The sequence below is a fragment of the Tamandua tetradactyla genome, chromosome 13 (genome assembly GCF_023851605.1).
Source record: "Tamandua tetradactyla isolate mTamTet1 chromosome 13, mTamTet1.pri, whole genome shotgun sequence".
Classification (NCBI taxonomy): domain Eukaryota; kingdom Metazoa; phylum Chordata; class Mammalia; order Pilosa; family Myrmecophagidae; genus Tamandua; species Tamandua tetradactyla.
This window is the reverse complement of record NC_135339.1, coordinates 8,633,520-8,651,508: the sequence shown is the minus strand read 5'-3', so window position 1 is coordinate 8,651,508 and position 17,989 is coordinate 8,633,520. Positions and strand designations below refer to the sequence as shown.

General features: G+C 54.4%; 2 protein-coding genes and 1 long non-coding RNA gene across 3 annotated transcripts in view; 2 read left to right on the top strand and 1 right to left on the bottom strand.

The window, feature by feature from the left end:
- Positions 1–6,018: 6,018 nt before the first annotated feature.
- Positions 6,019–8,616, bottom strand: LOC143653561 (uncharacterized). Its single transcript, XR_013161372.1, has 2 exons — positions 7,979–8,616; positions 6,019–6,283 (listed from the first exon to the last, which is right to left on the bottom strand). It is a non-coding gene; the product is annotated as an uncharacterized LOC143653561 (long non-coding RNA).
- Positions 8,617–9,703: 1,087 nt separating this feature from the next.
- On the top strand, positions 9,704–17,186 carry GPRIN2 (G protein regulated inducer of neurite outgrowth 2). The gene is made up of 2 exons (XM_077124675.1): positions 9,704–9,780; positions 15,549–17,186. Exon 2 carries the CDS (start codon positions 15,556–15,558, stop codon positions 16,864–16,866), a length of 1,311 nt encoding a protein of 436 aa, XP_076980790.1. The 5' UTR covers positions 9,704–9,780; positions 15,549–15,555; the 3' UTR covers positions 16,867–17,186.
- The window catches only part of NPY4R2 (neuropeptide Y receptor Y4-2), a 33,227-nt gene continuing 31,207 nt past the window's right edge, over positions 15,970–17,989 (top strand). Inside the window, exon 1 of the mRNA XM_077124678.1 lies at positions 15,970–16,068. The gene's annotated coding sequence lies outside the window, so the exon portion shown is untranslated. The remainder of the gene's footprint in view (positions 16,069–17,989) is intronic.

The following is a 17,989-nucleotide window of genomic DNA, read 5'->3' as shown; positions in this document are numbered from 1 at the left end:
CTAGGTAAAAAGCAGGGATTCTTTAAATATAGGAGAAGAAGATGATGGTTATGAAGGGACAATTAACAGTCTCATTCAAAAGTCTATGTGTCCCTTTCTTCTAACATTTGCAATATCCTTTTCCCAACCCCAAGTTTCCAATCAGTACTTGCTTCCAGCTCCAGGCTTAGGATCTCAGGGATAAACAGCCTAAACTATCAGGTCTGAAGGTGGTTCTTTTAGGGCCAGGACTCCATGAATCACAGACAAGACATCCACCTCATCACACCCAATATTCAGCAGTCAGAGGAAAAATGGGAAACCCACTGCAACCATGGGTTGGCTGCAGTTATGGAATTCTGAAGGGCAGAACTTGTGAAGATTCCCAGGGAGGAAAAAATTCTTTGGATGACAACCCCTCTCGCCAGAACTGTTCTCTGGTAAGAAACCCCTCGGGATCTCGGTGGTCTGCTCTTTTTCCACCGCCTGTCACAGCCACATCTGTGTTGGGTATTAGAGAGTGTGCCAGCTTGAAAGGATGATGGACCCTGGAAAAGCCATGTTTTAATCATGATCCCGTCTCGTGGAGGCAACTATTTCTTTTAGTTCCTATCCAGCACTTTAGGCTGGAGATTTGATTAGATTATCTCCATGGAGATGCGGCACACCCAATTGTGGGTATTAAACCTTAGATTAGAAGGAGTTGTGACTCCACCCATTCCAGGTGGGTCTTGATAAGTTTATTGGAATCCTTTAAAAGAGGAACCATTTTGGAAAGACCTTCAGAGTCCTGAGAGCACTAGAGAGCCACAGGAGAGCTACAAGAACCACAAGAGCCCACACAACCAGAGACCTTTGGAGATAAAGAAGGAAAATGTCCTTGGAGGAGCTAACAAATGTCGCCATGTTTGCCATGTGCCTTCCCAGTTGAGAGAGAAACCCTGAACTTCATTGGCTTTTCTTGAGTGAAGGTAACCTCTTGTTGGTGCCTTAATTTGGACATTTCTATAGCCTTGCTTTAATTTGGACATTTCCACAGACTTAGAACTGTAAACTAGCAACTTAATAAATTCTCCTTTTAAAAAGCCATTGCATTTCTGGTGTATCACATTCCGGTCGCTTGCAAACTAGAACAGAGGGCACACACCTCTTGGGGCTGCACAGCTTTTTTTTTTTTTTTTTTTTGTGCATGGTCCGGGAATGGAACCCAGGTCTCCTGCTTGGAAGGCGAGCATTCTACCACTGAACTACTCATACACCCTATACAGCTCTTTTTTTTTTTAACTTTAAAAATTGTATAACATAACATATATACAAAGCAAAGAAAGAAAAACAGCAATAGTTTTCAAAGCAAGTAGTCATAGTTTCAACAAGTAGTCATAGGTCAGATCCCAGAGTTTGTCATGGGCTACTATTCCATCCTCTCAGATTTTTCCTTCTAGGTGCTCCAGAACATTGGAAGCTAGAAGGAATATAGATATTTTTATCATCACAATCAATTTTCTTTTCTTTTTTGTGCAAAATAACATATATACAAAAAAGTAATAAATTTCAAAGCACAGTGTGACAATTAGTTGTAGAACAGATTTCGGAGTTTGATATGGGTTACAATTCCACAATTTTAGGTATTTACTTCTAGCTGCTCTAAGATACTGAAGACTGAAGGAAATATAATGACTCAGCAGTTATATCCGTTTGTTGAACCCTACCTTCTCTGTATAACTCCACTGTCACCTTTGATCTTTCTATTCCTCTCTTTAGGGGTATTGGGGCTGTGGCCATTCTAACTTTTTCATGTTGGGAGAGTCTATTGATAATAAGGAGTAGGGGGATGAAACTAGTTGATGTTCTGGAGAGGCTGGGCCCTCTAGGTTTCAGGAGTTATCTGGTTCAGGGACCCATCTGGAGATTTTAGGTTTCTGGAGAGTTACCCTAGTGCATGCAACCTTTGGGGCTGCATGGCTTTTTTCAACCCACTTTCTGTTGCTGCAGGTTTGTGGTTAGGGGGTGAGTTAAGGGGACAAAAAAAAACGCAGATTTGTGCCAGCCAGGCTTGTTTCTTAGGTAACACATTCTCCTCAAAATCTCAGCTAACTTCCTGCCTATCTGCTTCTAGTAGTTTCCAGGGCCAAGTAATAAGGTATTTAAGCCTAAATACTCTGGTCTTTGATTCATCCCTGTATCCTCTATCCATTTACCTCCCTCTCAACTGGAAACCAGCCCAAGCATCCAGAGTGGATTGGAGGACATCTTTATCTCATCTTTGGCACAGAACTGGCTCTTATTACCAGGCTGAGAACCCTAAAAATGCTGGAGAAAGGATAGGACCCACAGTCCTGTCTTCTGCTGATATTACTTCTTCAGAAGCATTTCCTATATCAGCTTCAGTTTGCGGCACAGAAGCAGGTGGACTTTTCAACCCTGAAAAACTTTTCGACTTAGGTTTCAGGCTATTGGCAAAGAGAGTCTATCACTGCCTCCTCCTTCCGTCTCTACCACCATCCTGGCAAACTCTGACTTTTTCTGGCTCAGATAGGACTTCATTGAGAGTGGCAAGAAACTGCCAGCACACGTGAACGTTCCAAAATTTTCAGCTGTTTCCCTTAAAGCTACACACAACTTTCCAAGGGATTGCAGGGATCAGTTTACCAACTGCTTTCCTATGGCACAAGGGTTCCCCTTTCCAGCCTGCAAGATCTCCATATGCAGAACATACTTTACATTCTCTTTTCTGTAGCACCTTTCTTCCAGGTGGAAAATTCCGTGTTAATGGGCTTCACATCTGTAAGGGAGACCTCACCCCAAACAGTGGCTTCAATAGGCTAGAGTTGAATTTCCCTTTCATGGAAACCCAGACCACAGGTAATCCAGGGCTGTAAAGGCCACCCCACAATGCTGGGATGTCCCCACAGTCTTACCTTCATTGGAATGGCATAAACTGGCTTAACGCCATGACTTCATTCCAATCCAGGGTGGGGCGTAGAAAAGAGCGAGGTACACTCCTTTTGAAGGGCACTAATCAAGAAACTGTATGTTTCACTTCTGCTAGCATCTCACTGGACAGAATTTAGTCGCGTGCCATGTCTAGCAGCCCCAAAGCCTGGGAAATGAGGTCTGCATTCAGCATCAGGTTCTCAGCTTAAGAAGTTCTACTACTATAGAAGGAGAGAGTAAGTATTGAGGGACAACCAGAAGCCTCTGTCCTGGGGTGATCCCCCAAAGAAATGGGAGGATGGATTATTGGGGACTAAACTAGCAGCTGATGTCTATTCCAGGGCCTCTCCTTTGGGCTCCCCCAACACCCTGTGGTTTCTTCAATTGCTGTGATCTGTCTTTTATGTCAGTCATCAACTTCCCGCCCTGTCCCATCACACGTGGTTTGAGCTCAAGGCTTGTCTGATGTAGCCTCTTCCTAGCTCACAGCCTGGTACTAACATCTATTAGGGACTCAGTAAAATGCATGTGGAACTAAACTGAGATGATAACAGGTATTCTTGGATAAACTACCATTCATTCATTCATTCATCGAACATTAATTATATGCCAGATCTCAGGGGGTCTTTGACAAAAAACACAGCCTTTTCACTTATGAATCATATGGCTAGAGGGGTCTCTTGCACTGTACAGATATTTAAAAAAAAATTTTGTTGACAAATCTTCACCATACAGTCCATACGTGGTGTATAATTAATGGTTCATGATATTATCACCATGTTCATTTTTAGAACATTTGCATCACTCCAGAAAAGGAAATAAAAAAGAAAACACTCTTATATCCCATACCCCTTACCCCTTCCTCTCATTGACCACTAGTATTTCAATCTACTCAATTTATTTTATCCCTTATCCCCCCATTATTTATTTATTTTTATCTATTTTTTTTTTTTACTTATCTGCCATGCATGCCGTGGATAAAAGAAGCATAAGACACAAGGTTTTCACAATCACACAGTCCCATCGTAAAAGCTGTATCATTACACAATTGTCTTCAAGAATCAGGGCTACTGGAACTCAGCTCAATAGTTTCAGGTACTTCCCTCTAGGCACTCCAATACACCATAAACTACAAAGAGATATCTATATAATGCATAAGAATAACCTCCAGGATAAACTCTCAACTCTGTTTGAAAATGGTGTCAGCCACTGACACTTTAGTTTGTCTCATTTCTCTCTTCTCCCTTTTGGTCAAGAAGGCTTCTCAATCTCATGATGCTGGGCCCTGGCTCAAGAGGCTGTCTTTTTTTTTTTTTGGTCTGGAAAACAGATAACGTTCAACTTAGTCAAAGCTCTCCCCTCCTTAGGCATGGATGACACACAGGCAGGTAGGTTCCTGCTCTCAGGGTCTCCTTTTCTGAGACTGCCACAGATGCTGCCTCAGTGGTCATCTCAGATTTGGGCCAGCTCACTGTCTCTTTCCCCTTAGTCTGCTAATAGCTTCTTGTGTTTCCTTTGGGGAACAACGTTCCCTCCCCAGTCTGAGCCCAGTGGGGCTGTCAGTCACAGTGTACTGCCTGCCCCCACCCCAGGAAGGGCACATGACGTGCTGGCCAACTGAAGAGTTCTCTCTCTCTCTTTTGTCACAATAATTGGTTCTAGGATTCTGGGGCAGGATCAGTCAGAATCTTCTCTGGAAAGGTCCAACCTCCTTTTAGATCCAGAGAAGTGAGGATGTTGGTTTGAGGTTGCTAGCAGTCTTCTCTTTCAAGAGCAGATAGCCTACACAAGAATGCATCAAATCCAGAAGGAAGCATAGGAATGGAGGGAGAGAGACAGAGGCTTGCCCACGTCATTTGAGCTTTTGGTTTGAGCAATGCCCAAGGCTAGATATGATAAATTCTCTTATCCACATAAACTATAAAATTAGTCCTTTAATTTAGCATTCACAGATGATTGGTAAATAGACAAGTCAGTTAACTTAAAGGCAGTCGGGAAGCAGTGTGATTCAGAATTTGTCTAGATTTGTTACGATTTTTCTCCTAGTCTTTTTCAGTTGCCTTCCCCATACTTAACTGACAGCAGTTTTTGTGACTCACTTTCCAGAACATTTAATCTAGGTTTCGCAGGAACAAAACTTTCTTTTTACATTCATATTCCATCAGTTCATGGGTTATCAAATTAAATTACATAATTATAGCTGTACGTACAGTTAGCATAAATAAACTTGAGTACAAACTCAACTTGGTAAGGCTCTCGTAAGCCAACAATTCAATAGGTGAGAGCAGACGTGTGTAGCCTCCTAGGAATGTTACCAGCATCCAGAAGGCTGTGGTTTGGCCACCCTTTTCACTGACAGATGGGGAATTTGGCTCATTCTGTGAGTTAGTTAAGTGAAGATGAGTCAAAAGTTTCTTTTAAAGTTAGAGTCAGTCTCCTCTCTCTTACAACTGAGACTCCAACTACAACGTGGTTTTTCTTTGATGGAGAGTCTTTCTATGGGGATGTTACTGATGGTCACAAGCCTTGAATGGTCTCAATGTTGCCTGGCAATCTTCTATTGCATTTTTTGGGCCAACTGGCCCCTTTACTGTTTGCAATGACTATCTCAAACCTCCAGGCTCTTTACTCCTCCAACCTTTCTATCTCAGCACATGTCCTTGCCTTTTATTTCACGGTGAGCATATAAACCATCAAACAAGAACTCCCTCCATTTCCAAACCTATGGCTTACCTGTGTACTATCCCATCATCTCTTCTTGTCCTCTGATTTCATAGAAATGCCATCCCTCCTCCTGTTTGATACAGTCTAGATCCCAGTCCATTGGGCACCTTATGCCAGTGGGAATTCCCATTCTCTCCTCTATCTCCAACTGCTCCCTTTCTCTCAGTCCTCCCCTTAGTTGTCAAATATATTCAGTTTGTTACTATATGCAATGATATTTGTCTGTCCCTGGCCACCCAGCCTCCAATCCTCCTTTTGGGGGAAGGGGCCTGTCCTGTTGCATGCAGTCTTGGGGGGGAGGGACAGTAGGCCAAAGGAGCCTGCCCTCATATCAAGAAAGCTAAGGTGGTCCTCGAGAGGCATCTGCTGGGTTTGTCTCACCATCCTAGCACATGGCTGAAGTTCTGCCAAATGAGCTCTTGCTCTCCTGGGATTCCGAATCTTGAGCTGAGACACAGAGAAGGAAAACGACTGTTCTCCTTCTTTCGGTGGGAGTGACAGGAAGAGGCTTTTGCTGTCAAGGTCTGGGGCCACCTGGCTCCTGACTTGAAGAATCAAGCCTGGTTCTTCAGCATTTGCTTTAATTCTGTCCATTCCCTGCAATTTTCCAACAAATTCCTTTTATGCTTCACTTCTCAAGAGTTTTCTGTTGTTTGAAATCAAGGAAATATATACAATGCATCATATTAAAAAGCAAACAAAAAAACAGAATTTAAAGATAAAAATTTCTCTCCCTTTCCAAAGGATACTTCTTGTCCCCCTTATGGCCATGCTTAACAGTTGTCTACAAGCAGTGTTCCTAATGCAACCCTCCAGCCCACCCTTCAGCTCGCTCCAATGGCTCTGCCTCCATCTGTCCCAATGTCACTGAGATGCCCCCGTTCCCTCTTTTCCTTTCTGCTCCTTCTTCTCAGTCCTTTGCTACCTGGTTACTCACAGCTGGGTCCCAGGCCCTCTTTTCACTGTGCACTCATCCACTCTTGTGACTTCAGGGACCAAGTGCCCAGACCTGGGGTGAATTCCAGGCGTCTCTCTGTACAGCTTGCCTCCTCACCTAGCATCTCAAACATCCCAGTGCACCCGACCCAGCCCCTGAGCGCCCCACACTTGTTCCTCTTGTGCCAGGGTTCAGAGTCTCAGGAAATGGCATGTGACCCAAAGCAATCAGCACTGTCTCCATCTCCCCAACCCCACCAGGCAGTCCTAGCCTGTATCTCCAGTACCTGACAGGGGAGGAGCTCGAGAACTGTTTTATCAACTGACTGATAGCAGCGATAATACTACAGAGCACTTTCACATGCTTGTCACTGTATCCTTGTGTGTAGGTAGGTGTCATTACTGCCACTCTGCAGATGTGGAAACTGACACCCAGAAGGACGAACATTTTTCCTTGGGTGTGGACTGCAGGGCAGGGAATAAGTGGAGGAGTATGGATTTGGAATTCATGTCACTCTGACTCCCCATCACAGGCTCTCCCTGGGCAGTGGTCACGGCCAGCATAGCCTACTTACCAGGTCATGAATGGAAGGAGGGGAACAGTCAGATAAGGCACCAAGGCCAAGGAGATACCTGCAGGTCCCAGTGGCATGATCCAGCCCCACTGTGTCTGCTGGCCCCAGGTCCAAGCAGGCTTCCTTAAGATATGTGGTATGGTTCTCTCAGGGCTTTGGGGATACCTAGGGAGCTGGGATGATCTGGCACCCACTCTCAGTGTAACCGCAGGTAGCTTGTCCCTTCTTGGAACTCAGTTGACTTCCATACAAAGGTACAATGAATAAGATTTGTGAGATGTGGAAAGAGGGGCTGCCTAATTCCTGGACAGGGGCAGCAGAGGGTGATGACCTTGGCAAATGCATCCCCCAGTTTCCTCCTTCCAGCAGGGTCCCCCTGCCAGGGGATCGCCATCTGCCAGTCTGTATGTGGTGGAGAGGCCAGGGCCTGGGTCTCTGTTTGGACACCCCTGTTGGCCTTGGCGCTCTGTTCCCTTTGTCAGATGTTAGAACCCCTCTGGGAAGGGGTGTTTAGGGAAGCTAGGTCTCCCTGAGGAGGATCCCACGCACCCTACCAGGCAGCCAGTTGAGCTCCCAACTTGAGGCTGTAAGGGAGGGGAGGGGAGGCGGAGGGAAGGGGGGAGATGGGGTGAAAGCAGAGGAGATGGACCAAGGCTTCCAGGCACTCAGTGGGGAATCTCAGGTCCCAGGCCCATTACAGCCCTCAGAAGCCATTGCCAAGACTGGCAGGGCCCCCGGCCCCACAGAAGTGTGAGTGTGTGACCCGCAGTGCCAAATTCCTTGGGGGGTGGGGGTGGGGGCAGCATGGAGATATTGGTCATCTCCCTCACCTCTTGAGACAATTGCTGAGGAGCAGCTCAGGGCTACAGACCAGGATGCTACACACAGACCAGCAGAGAGCACACAGAGGTGGGGGCTGCTGGGTGCCATGTACCCCTCCTCTGGGTCCACTGCCAGGGTGGGGCTGATGGAGATTGAAGGGTGCATACCCAGGCCAGGGTGTTCCTCGCTTGACCTCACTGGCAACCTTTCCTCAGGGTGCCCCCTTGGCGCTCCATCTGAGATGCAGAGCGGGGGGAGGCTGGGGCTGGGGCTGAAATCCCCCCAAACTGGGAGAGGGGCAGAGAGGGTGCCAGCTTGAGGCCCCCGGATGGGAGGGGTGCAGAACCTTAAGCATAGGGCTGAGCAAGCAAGTCGGGGATCCCGGGGCTGGGGGCGGTGGAGGAGGAGAGATATTAAGACGCACTTGTCCGATTCCGGGTCTCAGAGCACGCTCCTCTTACCCAGTGGTCCTGCGGGGTCCGCGGGGACAGGAACCCAGCAAGGGCGGACAGGCTCTGGGAGGCCTGGTGGGGGTGGGACACTTGATAGGCCCCCAACCCGGATGGCGGAGTTGGGGGTTTGGGGACAGTAGAGGGGAACTAGCACCCAGCGGGCACCCCAGGCGCGCAGGGCGGACCAGTCGTTCCCAGCGCCTAGACCGGCTCCCCTTGCCGCGGGGGCGGGCGGGGAACCAGGGAGGGGTGTTTCGGGCTCTCGGGAGCGGCCGGGAAGGGTACGGGCATGGGTGGGGTCGGCTCACCCCCGCGCGGCCAAGGGGGGTTCGTGGGGGTGGGTCCGGGAGATTGCAGGCTCCCAGTTGGGTGGGGGGACAAGGGTGGGGATGGGGGTGTGGGCGGGGCAGGGAGTGGGAGAGGACGGGCCTTCAGGGGCGGGGCTGGGAGCGTGAGTGGGGGAAGGGGTCTACCTGGTTGGGGTTCGTAGGAGCCGAGCGGGGGCGCGTTGGGGCCGTGGAAGCGTAGCCCAAAGGGGGCGGGTGGGGGCTTGGAGAGCCTAAGGGTGGCGCTCAGAGGATGGGTTGTGGGGTCTAGGGCTGGGAGAATGGGGGTCTCTAGAGGCGGAGCTAGGAGGGCCTTAGGTAGTAGGGACCTGCAAATCCCCGAAAGCGCAGTCCCTGGAAGAAAGGGGCCGCACAGGCAGGGTGGGAGGCTGGAGAACTGCGAGGGGCCCGGCCAGGGGACGAAGGACTTGGGGGCTGGGCCGCGAGCAGGGGGGTCGGCAGACGAGCTGGGGAGGGGACGGGGCCCGTGGGGGTGGGGCTGAGATGAGGAGGGTTTGGGCGGCTGGATCGGGGACTGGAAGATGGTGGGAAGCCGAGCCGCTAGGACGCGGGACTCTGGGGTCGAGCCGGGAAGATGAGCCTCTTGGGGGTTGGTTGGGCAGGCCTGCAACCTGGGGCGGGGCCGGCGAGGAGAACTCTGCGGGGGGGGGGCCGGGAGGGAGGGCCGGTCCCGGAGGGGGCGGGGCGGTTAAGCCGGCGGCCTGGGGGGCGGGGCCGGGAGGAGGGCGGGGCTGGGAGCCGCGCGGGCGGGGGCGCGCGGGGCGGGCCCAGGTGAGGCCGGGCCGCGCCCCCCCCGCCCTTGTTCCCCCGGCCCATTCCCCCCCCACCGCGGGCCCCTCTCGGCCCCTCCCTAGCGCGGGCTCGGCGAGCCGGGCGGACGGCGGGAGGCGGTGTCTGCGGCCCAGGCCAGGCCCGGCTCCGGCTCCATCTTGGGCCGAGGCGCCGGGGCACCTGTGGCGGCCGCTGGAGCGGCGCTTCCCCCGGCCTGCGCGGACCCGGGCCAGCGAGAGGGTGAGAGGCCGGCTCCGTGCGCGGCGGTGGGGGGGTGGGGGGCTGGGGGTGGGCAGCGGCTTCCCCCTTCGCCCCTTCGCCCCTCTCCTCACCCCGCCCCTCACCCCGCCCCTCACCCCGCCCTGCGCTCAGACCCTCGGCCTCCCGGCCCCCGCCTCGGGCTGCGCCCCTCCTCTCCTGTCCCCTCACCTTGCCCCATCCCATCCCCTCCTCCATCTCTCCTCTGCCCAACCCTCCCGTTTCCCATGACCCGGTCTCCTCCTTCCACCCCTGCTTCCCATCTCTTCCTTCCTTTCCCATCCTCGTTTTTCCATGCATCCGCACCCCGCCCTCCTGCCTTAGTTTCCCCGACCCCCAGACTTCCCTTCCCCTTGCCTCCTCCTGCCCGGGTCCCTAGCCCCTTACCCACACTGCCCCATCTTCCTTCGGTCACTGCTTTTTGCAGCTCGCAGGGTCTGTAGCCCAGTTTGGGGGCACTGTGTGAGGCCTTAAGAGCCCGGTGGGCTTGTGCTGGAGGGCAGGGGAGGGGGCCCGGACTTGGCACGTTGTGTGGTGTGTGTGTTGGGGCCTTCGCCCCGGGCTGGGCAGCCTGTGCACTTGGTGTGCAGAGAGAGTGTGTGGAGATGCTGTTTCATGCAGGCTGCACAGCAGATGCCGGCCTGTGCATCGGCCTGTGGTGTGTCCACGGGTGGCGTGAGTGCGCGGGGAGGACACATGGCCACCTGGGCTGCTTCTAGACTTATCTTCTGCACCCCAGGCGCCTTTGGGGAAGTGTGGGGCAAATCCTCCCCAGGGTGGGGACGAAACTCAGGGACTGCTGGGGGCCTGGGCCTCTCTTGGGTCCTTGGAACAGAGCCCTTTCTGGAACGGAGTGTGACCTGGACACACTGCCCTTAAGACCCTGTCAACCTGTCTATGACAGGGCAGGTTTCGTCCTCTCCAAGCACTCCTGCCTCGGTATCTCGGGAGTCCTCCCAGCTCATTGCCCACCTTTGGCCTTGAGCAGTTCTGTCAGGCCCCATGTCCTCCATGGGATGGGTCTGATCACTGGCTGGAAGTGGCAACGAAGGATTTGTGGGGCATGTATCCCCTCCTTGGACCCTAAAGAGTAAGGCCCATTTGACCAATTCCCCTCCTGACCTTGGGGGTCTGCTTTTCCTGTTTGGTTTTGCTGGAAGCAAAGGGCATCTCCCCAAAGCCAGCCACTTCCTTAACAAGAGGGGACTCACGAGGAGACCAGGCATGTCGTCTGAGACTGGCCTGCTTGGGCTGGCCTCGGTGCTCCCGTTGGGTATGCACATGAGAACTGGGCTTCTCTGCTGGGGTCACTTGCCTGGCATTGGGATCTCTGACAAAGTCGACCCCAGCAGTCTCTTTGGTTGGGGCCAGTCTGGAAGTTTCTGCAGAATCAGGGGCTGTTACTCAAAATGACGTTGACTGTTAGCAGCATGTGATGCTGGCTGCTTCTCTGGTTGCTGATAGGCAGGACCGGAGGCGGCAGGAGAGCCTGGCCCAGGCCACAGGGCACTGGCCACAGCCATTGCAGATTTGATTGGCACCATATGGGGCAGGAGAGTAGCTGCAGTTAAGATTGAAGGGTCATCTGAAGCATACAGGGGAGGGCAGGGGTCTTGGTGCATCTGTATACCTGTTTCTTGTGTTAAAACATCTTCCCAGTCCCCTTTAGGGTGACACCAGAGCTTTTTCCATCGTTATAAAGATGAGGTGGGTATGTCATTCTGGGTATTTAGAATGCAGATGCCAAATGTGTGTGTGTGCGTGCGCGCGCGCGTGTGTGTGTGTGTGTCTGACCTCTCACATCAAAGATTTAAAGTAGGCTCTGGGAAACTGAGTGCAGGGCTGGGCGTGCTGGCGACATGATGTTGGGTAACAGGGTTCTAGGAGGGGATGAAGGCAGGAGGGTTGGGAAGGAAGACCTGGCTCAACTCTGGGGTGTCTGTGGCTCCTACAAAGACCTCTCTGCCCACGTTGTTAATCCTTGCAATACCCTGAGCTCAAGTCACTCTTGATGGGAAGGGGACAGAGAGGGCCACCGTCAATAAGCACTGCGGCCGACCTTCCACGCGTGTCTTCACAGCCACCCTGCAGGGTGAGGCTTTGCTTCCCTTTTGCACATGGGTAAATGGAAGCCTAAAAAGGTTAAGGGGACCGGCTCACAGGGGCACGGAGTTTGCAGGGGGAAGAGCAGGTTTAGGACCAGATCTCGAGCCCTAGCTTCTTGGCCCCTGGTTCCATGCCCATTTTCTGGGCTCCACGTGACTCCCCGGGGTGCCCTTCGGGTTGGCCCAATCCAAAGCAGGAGAAAGCCTCCTGCCCCCAGGGTGACCCTGAGCGAGGTCTCCGCAGATCCTTTTCCTCCCTCTGGCCTGGGAACATCAGGCTGTAGGGGCAAGGTCCTGTTGGTGTTCTGCATTAGCCAGTTTCAGCTGTGGGTTCGTTGGCAGGTTTCTGAACTGTCCAAGCCTCAGTTTTGTCCCCTGCCCCTTGCAGAGGTGGATGGAGCATGGAACCAACAGGTATATAGTTGCCTTGTCCTGGCTTCTCACTAGCTTGTTGGAAGGACTGGGGGAGGGTGCTCTCTCCTTTCCTGCCTCCTGGGGAGGTTCCAGGGCCTGCCTGACTCTTTATGTCCCCCTTGGAGTTTTCAGAGGCTATGGAGGCTGTCCAGGTGGGTTACCTTGGCATCTTGGACCTGTGACTGAGGGGTTGGCTGCCTGCTGGGGCCACTTGGCCGGACTGGTACAGCCAGTGCAGCTGCTTCTCTTGTTCTCCTGACTTCTGGCAGCTGAAGAAGCTGCAAAACTCACAAGCAACTCTGCTCCTGGGAAGCAGAGAGGGCTGGACAGGGGGCCCAGGTAGTGTTCCTCCTCATTCACTTGGTCAGCTAGCATGTGAGCACCATGCACGTGCCAAATGCTGAGCTGGCTGCTGGCAGTCCAGTGGAGCCAGGACACCCGTAAGCAGAAAGACGATTACAGCTGAGGGTGGTGGCTGCCAGGATACAGGACCACATGGGGCTCAAGGATGCACAGAGAACCTCAGCACTCCTGGGGTTGAGTGGTGGTTTAGCTACTCTTCAGCTGTGTGTCCTTGGGCAAGTCACTAAACCTCTCTGAGCTTCAGCCTCCTTGTCTGTGAAATGGGGATGGTGGTATTGGGATTTCTCTGACCATTACATGAGACTATGTGTGTGGCAGGATGTGGCTGGGACCTGGGAACTGTTATTATTAGTATCACTGTTAATATCCTTAGCTTTTTTATTTATCATCTTCTGTTTAAATGTTCATTGCTTAGAGCTCCTTGAGGGCAGGGTCTGGGTCCTCTTCTCTCTTGTTTCTCCTCCTTTTTCTGACCCTCCCAAGACCCCCCTAGCGGAGGTACTCCGGAGCAGCCAATGGGAGGGACACTTCCTGCTTGGCCTTCCCAAGTCTGTCTGGGTGGGTGGGAGTCTCTGGGAACTTGGGCTGAGAAGTGTACTGGGGCCCTCTATCTCCTCCAGGCAAGGGGATTTAAGAGGCCTTCAGCCTTGATAGAACTTGGGAGCTGTTTGCCAGACCTGGCTCCCAGACGAAACTTGAGCAAACTGGGAGAAGAGGCCGCAGGGTATATTAAGTGGCCTGTGAGGCCGGGACCTGGGCTGACCTGCCCAGTCCCCAGGGAGGCCAGTTGGGATTCTAGCTCAGGCTGTGTGCTTCTAGAGCCCAGGATCTGCTGCCTGTCCCACCCCCTCCACCATAATGGGTGGGTCCCAGGGAGAAGCTGGGCTGTGGCCTGGGAGCCCCAAGCCCCTAGGGCAGTGTTGGGTAGTTCCAGGAAGCCTCAGGTGTCCTGGGACATTTCTGCCTCCGGGACCTGGGGTCTTCCTTGGTGAGCTGAGCCTGGGGGCCTTAGGCTGGAAAGGTGGGGTTTCTTTATGTGTCCCCCTCTTCCCCACCATTGCTCTCCTTCCTTCCCTGGTCCCCATGCCTGGCCTGGAGCTCTCCCCAGAGCTGTAGAGTCCAATATGGTAGCTGTCAGCCACATGGGGCGATTTAAATTTAAATGACTACATTTAAATAAAACCAAAAACTCAGTTTCTCAGTCTCACTGGCCACCTTGCAGGTGTTCAGTGGCCCCAGGAGGTCAGTGTCTGCCCTGTTGGACAGCACAGAGGAGACCTTTTCCACCTCCGCAGGGAGCTGTGTTGATCTGACCGCTAGAGTGTGCCTCGGGCTCTCACCGTCACTCTCAGCTCAGCCAGCCACCGGCCATCTGAGCACCGGGCCCAGTAAGATGTCTGGGGTCAGGGAGATGAGCCCCTCCTGCACCCTGTTTCCAGGTGGCCTTGCTCTCCTGGCCTGGGCACTTGGGCTTCCTGCCTCTCCTTCTGGGCCCTGCAGTGGGACGGCAGGCCTGGGAGCGCCCAAGCTGCGGCCATTGCCTGCTGTCCCCACCTGCGTTCCTCCAGCTGGTCCTGCTTGACAGGGAGACCCGGGACCCGTCACCCCTATTCCCAGCCTTGTGCAGGCCCCTCCCCTCCCCACCCCTATTCAGCCCTCTTGCTCCCAGCTCACTGGAAGCTCTGAACACACGTCTTGCCTTCTGCACAAGCTCTTCTTTCCCCCGGCACCTTCTCCCTCCTCTCTTTCCAGGCCCACCTTCTTTGACAGGTTTTCCTGAAAGCCCTTCCTGGCCCATTGCCACCCAGAGCAAGTCCTGTCCTTGGCACTTGGTGCTTTCCCGTGTGGGCTTATTCTCATCCTCTCCCAGTCTCTCTGTCAGCAGTGCAGCAAACATTCTGCGGGTGCCCACTCTGAGTCAGTCCAGGCCTGGTGCTGGAGGGACAGAGGGGAACCGGTCATAGGCCTGTCTGCAAAGCCTCAGGCTTGTGGGAGGCCAACCATCAGCCAAAGATGCTCAGCCAGAGATGGAGGCCGGCCTAGCTGGCAGGGACAGAGGAAACACTGAGGTTGAGGGGCCAGTGGTGGCCTGGGCTGGTGGGTAGTTCCAGTGGATCTGCGTGGCTGGAAGGAGGGCTAGGAATGACAGGGGGTGAGGGGAGGAGGATGCAATCACAGGGGCCAAGAAGGAAAGGGTTTAAACTTTCTGGAGGGTGGGAGATGGTGGCACTGAGTTTGCCTTGGATGCGTATCTTTTATCACCCCCGGACCACCATTCCCTGGGGACATAGCCTGATCTAGAGTGGTTTGGTGATCCCCAGCTCCAGGGCCCATCTCCATTGTTCAGAAGAGGGCTGTGGAGTGAATGGACAAATGCAGGGGGTGGGGTGGGAGTTGGGGAGCCCCTTCCTCCTTCACAGGGACACAGCAGCTCAACCAAGAGGTGGGCAAGGGGGAGGAGGAGCCAGGGTTGGTCTCATCAGTGGAGCTGGACTATTGTCCAAATACCACAGTCCTGTGTTGACTGACTGGGAGCTGTTACCCAATGCCCTCAGCCCCAGTCCTGCACCCACCAGGTCCCAAGCAGACTTGGCTTCTCTCAGATCCCACCTCACACCTGCCAGTAAGGAGCCATGGCTGCTGGGTAGCTTCTCTAGGGCCAATCCCCATTGCTTGGTTCTGGTTATTAAATGTTTTTGGTGTCCTGATGTGAAGCGTCTGGTATCCTGTCACTTATGGCCCTGGAGGCGCCTGCTGGGCTGGAACTGAAGCTTGGGCCGAGCACTGTCCCAGCAGAGTCCAGGCTGAGGGGCAGGGGCTGTGTCCAGCTGAGCTCACCCCCCCTTTTTGTCTCTGTCTCTCCTACAGGACAGCCATGAGCAGCAGCAGCCACCCTGAGCCGGAAGCCCAGGCCCCCCTGAGCCCTTGCTCGCAGCCACTGTCCCGGAGCTCCTCCAGCCTGCTGGGTGAAGGCAGTGGGCAGAGGCCAGAGCTTCACAAGAGTGCCAGCAGCACCGTGTGGCAGGCCTGGCCCGGGAAGGCTGGTGCCCAGGTCCCCGAGGAGGAGGGGCCCCAGGCTGAGAGCACGGTGGGCAGCGGGGAGCTGTGCTGCCTGCGGGCCCCGGGTGCCACTGCCGTGCATAGGAGCCACTCGGACCTGGTCCGCGGCCCCCAGACGCAGGGGCACAGCGGTGCTCGGAAGGCCAGCCTCAGTTGCTCAGCCCTTGGTGGCTCGCCCGCCCACAAGGCCCCAGTGCAGCCTGGCAGTACTTCTGGCCAAGGTGGCCAAACCCCCGCAAGCCTGGAAGGGGAATTGACTCTGAAGGATGGGGTGGCCTCCAGAGCCGTGGGGACTTCTAAGTCAGCCTGGACACTGGGTACAAGTCAGGTATGGGTGCCGCCTCTAGTCCTAGGGGACACAACCACCCCCCACAGCAGCCCCCAACCTGGGTCCAAAGCTACTGGGCAGCCAGTGGCCACCTCTGGCCAGGCCCTGCCCCCTGCAGTGTTGTTCTGTGACACAGGGGAGGTGGGGGCCGGCAGCTGCTGCCATGCCCTGCCTGCCACAGGGATCCTGGCATTTCCCAAACTGGTGGCCTCAGTGAGTGAGTCAGGGCTGCAGGCGCACCCTGGGGTGAAGTTCCACTGCAGGCTACCCAGGGGGCTTGCTGGGCACACCCACTGCTGTGCCCACCCTTGGGGTCCCACTGGCTTAGCCATGGAACCCGGCACCAGAACCAAAGACGTGTGGACCATGACTTCAGCCAGCGACTTGGGTACGGCATTGTCGGTCCCTCCGTCAGCTCAGGATGCTGGGGTGCAGGTGGCCCCTGTGGCAGCCTGCAAGGCTGTGGCCACCAGTCCCCTTCTGGAAGCCCCTTTGGCCCTGCACGTGTTCCCAGAGGTAACCCTGGGGTCCAGCCTGGAGGAGGCAGCGTCGCCCGTGCGGGACGTGCGATGGGATGCTGAGGGCATGACCTGGGAGGTGTATGGGGCTGCGGTGGACCCTGAGGTGCTTGGTGTGGCCATCCAGAAGCACCTGGAGATGCAGTTCGAGCAGCTGCAGCGGGAGCCAGCCAGTGAGGACAGCCTGTCTGCTGAGGGCCGGAGGAGACCGCTGCGTGCCGTCATGCAGTCCCTGCGGCGTCCCAGCTGCTGCGGCTGCTCGGGCGCTGCCCCCGAGTGAGGAGTTGTGGTCCCTGGAACTGCCTGAACCATTCCCCCCATCCCCATCACTTGGCTCCCAGGCCAGAGCCAGGGACAGCTGGGTTAGTCTCCTGGATCTGTGGGTCATTCACTTCTCACCCGAACATCAGCTGCCTGCAGGCCCAGGGCGGCCCGCTCCAGCAGCGGAGCTGTGTTCAAGGGCTTGACTCCAAGAGCCACACCTGGGCTCTGGACTTGGGCACAGTGTTTTGACACGCAGTTTCATCATGGTGTGTTAAGGGCATCCCATTTTTTCTGTGAAAACACTAGACCTCCCATTCATCACTCCTCAGAACTCTGCCCTGCTCTCCCTTGGGACTTTTGATGGTTTTATTTCAAGGCAGTGCTGGGACGGCATGGGTCCAAGATGGGAGGGATGGAAAACAGCCTTGTCGAAGTTCTCCTGCCTGCCACCCCCTGTGTAGTCTTCACTCCAAGGCCCCATCTTACAGGTGAAGGTGTGGGCATCGAGCAGACCTGCTGAGGATGTGCCTGAAGCCAAACAGCCTCTCGGTGGTGGGGCTGGACATGCAAGCTAGGTCCGGTGGGAGCCTGGGTGTTTCTGTGCTGCACGCTGCCAGTTCAGTGCAGTTTTCACCAAGAGGCGTCTGTTGAGCCTGGGTTCTGTGCCAGGCCCTGTGGATTCTGTAGGTAGCTGGGCTGGGGCTGCCTTGTTTCTTGCAGTGCTCCCAGCGTGTGTGCCTGGAAGGCACAGGCTGAGAACCACCTTGTTGGTCGCTGTCAGGGGCTGGCCCAAGGAAGGCGAGAACAGGTGGCTACCAGCTCCGAGATACGTCGAAATACCTGAAATTGCACCATTACCGCATTCCTTAAGGTTGATTCCCAGCCAAAATGTAGTTCTTGGAAGGAACAAGGATGGGAATGTTTGCGGACAGGGAAGCAGACTGTCTGTGGGCCGTGGGGTGGGGCTCTACCTGGTGAAAAATGGATGGGGGCCTGCAGGGCTATGGAAGCCGGGACAGCTGGTGTGGCCAGGTGGTGGGAGCCAGGGGATGGTTTGGGTGTTGGGACATAGGAGCTTGGGACAGCCTGACTCCATTGCCCAAGGATCTCTCAACGTCTGCAGGGGTTGGGTGTTGGGG